This window comes from Penaeus chinensis, chromosome 27 (assembly GCF_019202785.1).
Source record: "Penaeus chinensis breed Huanghai No. 1 chromosome 27, ASM1920278v2, whole genome shotgun sequence".
Taxonomy (NCBI): domain Eukaryota; kingdom Metazoa; phylum Arthropoda; class Malacostraca; order Decapoda; family Penaeidae; genus Penaeus; species Penaeus chinensis.
The window spans coordinates 31,819,030-31,821,529 of NC_061845.1; the positions used below are offsets into that span (position 1 = coordinate 31,819,030).

At 48.6% G+C, this 2,500-nt stretch overlaps 1 protein-coding gene across 7 annotated transcripts in view; it reads left to right on the top strand.

Annotated features, from left to right (window-relative positions):
• Window positions 1-2,500, top strand: part of LOC125039538 (protein CBFA2T1-like) — a 49,846-nt gene that overhangs the window by 31,276 nt on the left and 16,070 nt on the right. For 3 of the 7 annotated variants that reach the window (XM_047633578.1, XM_047633579.1, XM_047633585.1), the window contains exon 1: window positions 1-1,062. This exon is cut by the window's left edge. The exons of the other annotated variants lie outside the window; for them this stretch is intronic. In XM_047633578.1, the coding sequence (XP_047489534.1) occupies window positions 963-1,062 (100 nt within the window). In that variant the 5' untranslated portion in view covers window positions 1-962. The remainder of the gene's footprint in view (window positions 1,063-2,500) is intronic. 7 annotated transcript variants of the gene reach the window in all.

A 2,500-nucleotide genomic window follows, 5' to 3' on the forward strand; every position in this document is an offset into this window, starting at 1 on the left:
TAGCAGTGAACTAGGGATGGAGGGAATGTGTAGGAAGAAACGGTCAGTCGATGGTTATTAAACACGCAGTTGTTCTCAAAATGTAGTTATTATCACGAGCAGTGGCCACATTACAGGCAGAGGAGGGAGATGTGGTGATTCTACGTAGGTGTGTAATGCCAACAGCCGAGGCGAGGGCAGGGCTGAGGGAGCCGGGCTGACAGCCGTGTGTTGTGAATAGACACCGGCATTTAGCTGATCATCGGTCTGTAGCCGAGTTTAAGCCTTGTCGATTTTGTGAAGCATCGCATATTCCATTACATTCCTCGATTTTATTTTACTTGTAAATATCCGCTCAGTCATTATTTTTCTCTGTGAAGTGTAGATCAGGTCTCCCGAGTTTCCACACTAACATCGCCCGTCTACATCAAACGCAAACCAACCAAGGTTATACATATGCAAATTGCTGGTTAGAAACTTTGTCTGGGCGAAACGAACGCGGCCAGACAGATCCAGTTGTCGGAGCAGCAAACACACCCAAAATCTCGCGGGCAACGCCAAGTGCACGTGTTCCCAGGTGTTGATTCCCACGCACCCGCACCGCCGCCGTACGACCAGTTGGGCTCCGGGCGGCGGCAGCGAGCGGCGGCCCCGACCGGCCTGCCGGGACACGCCTCCCCTCACTCTCGCTGCGGCCTTCGTGAGGCGCCGCCGCTCTGTGCGTCCCCGAGGCTGTGCGCGACTGGACTAACGCTGACGTGCTCGTCGAGAGGCGGTCGTGTGTGTGCCGGGACGGAATTACGCAGAGAACATTTTCCCGCCTCGATTATTATTGTCATAATCAGAAAGAACAGTTCCGAAATATTTCCGAGCTCTGAAAACCGCCTTCTGTGAGTGGAGAGACAGTAAGGGTCGGCGGAGGATGGAAACATACTGGAGTGCGAGAGTTTTCGCGCCGACGATGCAGGAGTGCAGGCCGTGCCATGTCTGCCTCCCGAACTGAGCATGTGATGGTGTTCAATAAGTGGAGGATTCCGATGTTCCCCTGGGACGGCGCCCACGACGAAGTCATGGTGTCCATAGGTAACTGCAGGACCGAGCATGCCGTTTTTCCTTTGGTCTGTTGCATGCTGGAGGCGCCGTGTCTCGAGGCGGAATCCCGCACGGCGAGGGGAAGGCGGCGCTTCAGCGAGTCGCTTTCCCCGATGCTAACGAGTACGGATGAAAATAAATTAAATACGTTAGTACAGGGTTTCCTATAGAAGGCAGCGTCGCCCTTGTTGCACATCTCGCGTTGCACAGTACCCCTTTGCCGTATTTTCCTCAGTTAATAGCCACTACATACAGTATATCCTTTCCCATGATCCTTTTAACGACAGCACTGGAGTCCCAGCGAAAAGAATTCCGAATAACAGCAACACAAGTATATCATAGTGTCAAGCTACGTCATCCCCCAAACTTGTTCGAATGTTTAAGGAATTGAATAAGATTCCAGAGTGTATTTTTCCTTGAAGCATTATGCAGGCGTCGTGTCATGCGGGTCAGTCGGACTCAGCTGCAGAGAGAAAACGGATTTGGTGACATGATAGAAACTGGGACGAAGAAGAACTTGTTCATGGTGGTTGGCTTCGATTGTTTTATAGTAAAGTTGTTTAGAAACTGTATTGATATTCACAAATTAGTTGTGAATATCATCTCTAAAGGAGATTTGAGGTTCCGTATGAGTATATGACAACACCCCTTTACGTCTTTATTTCTGTAAAATTAATTACATATTTGGCTTTTTTCAATCAGCAATAGCCAATTTCTTTTGGGAAAAGGGGGAAGAATATAAACCACGTGGCCATCACCGAGTGTTTAGTCATTTATTTTTCTGCTGTGCCATTGTTTTAGACTATAAAGCATATGATAAAACAAACAGGTAAGCGGACGACCCATCAAACTCATTCCGATCCAATTCTCTGAAACGACAGGAAAGCATTTAAGCATAAAGGCTTATAATTTTATTTTAAAAAAATACAAAACTGCAGCACTCAGAACGGCTCCATAGAACAGTTCTCGAAATACCATCAGCACCAAAGCTCACACTGCTCTTATTCTGAGACACAAGGTACCAGAAAAACATTTTTTTAAACAATATAAACCCGAACCCTTGTACAGCATCATATCTTAAACACTACACAGTAACAAGCATACACCCTAAGTGTATCCGAGCACGCAGAGGACGGGAATAGAGTTACACGGGGCTGGAAGCACAACATCACCGTAAACAACACAGACCAGTGGAACATTACCGTTTTAATGTGTGTCGAGAGCACCACCATCACAGCAGCCCCGTCGCCCGCCCCGCTGTACCCGCAGCTGGGTCGCCTCACAACACTGCCTCTCTCCGTCCCTCTCCCTCTCTCCTTCTGCCTGTGCCTTTGTCTCGCTGCCCTGAGCCCCGTCTGCGCCTTCACACTGCCTGACGAATACTTGCTTCTTGTTCAATGCAGTCAGAAGTGTTTGCTTCTTGTTCAAG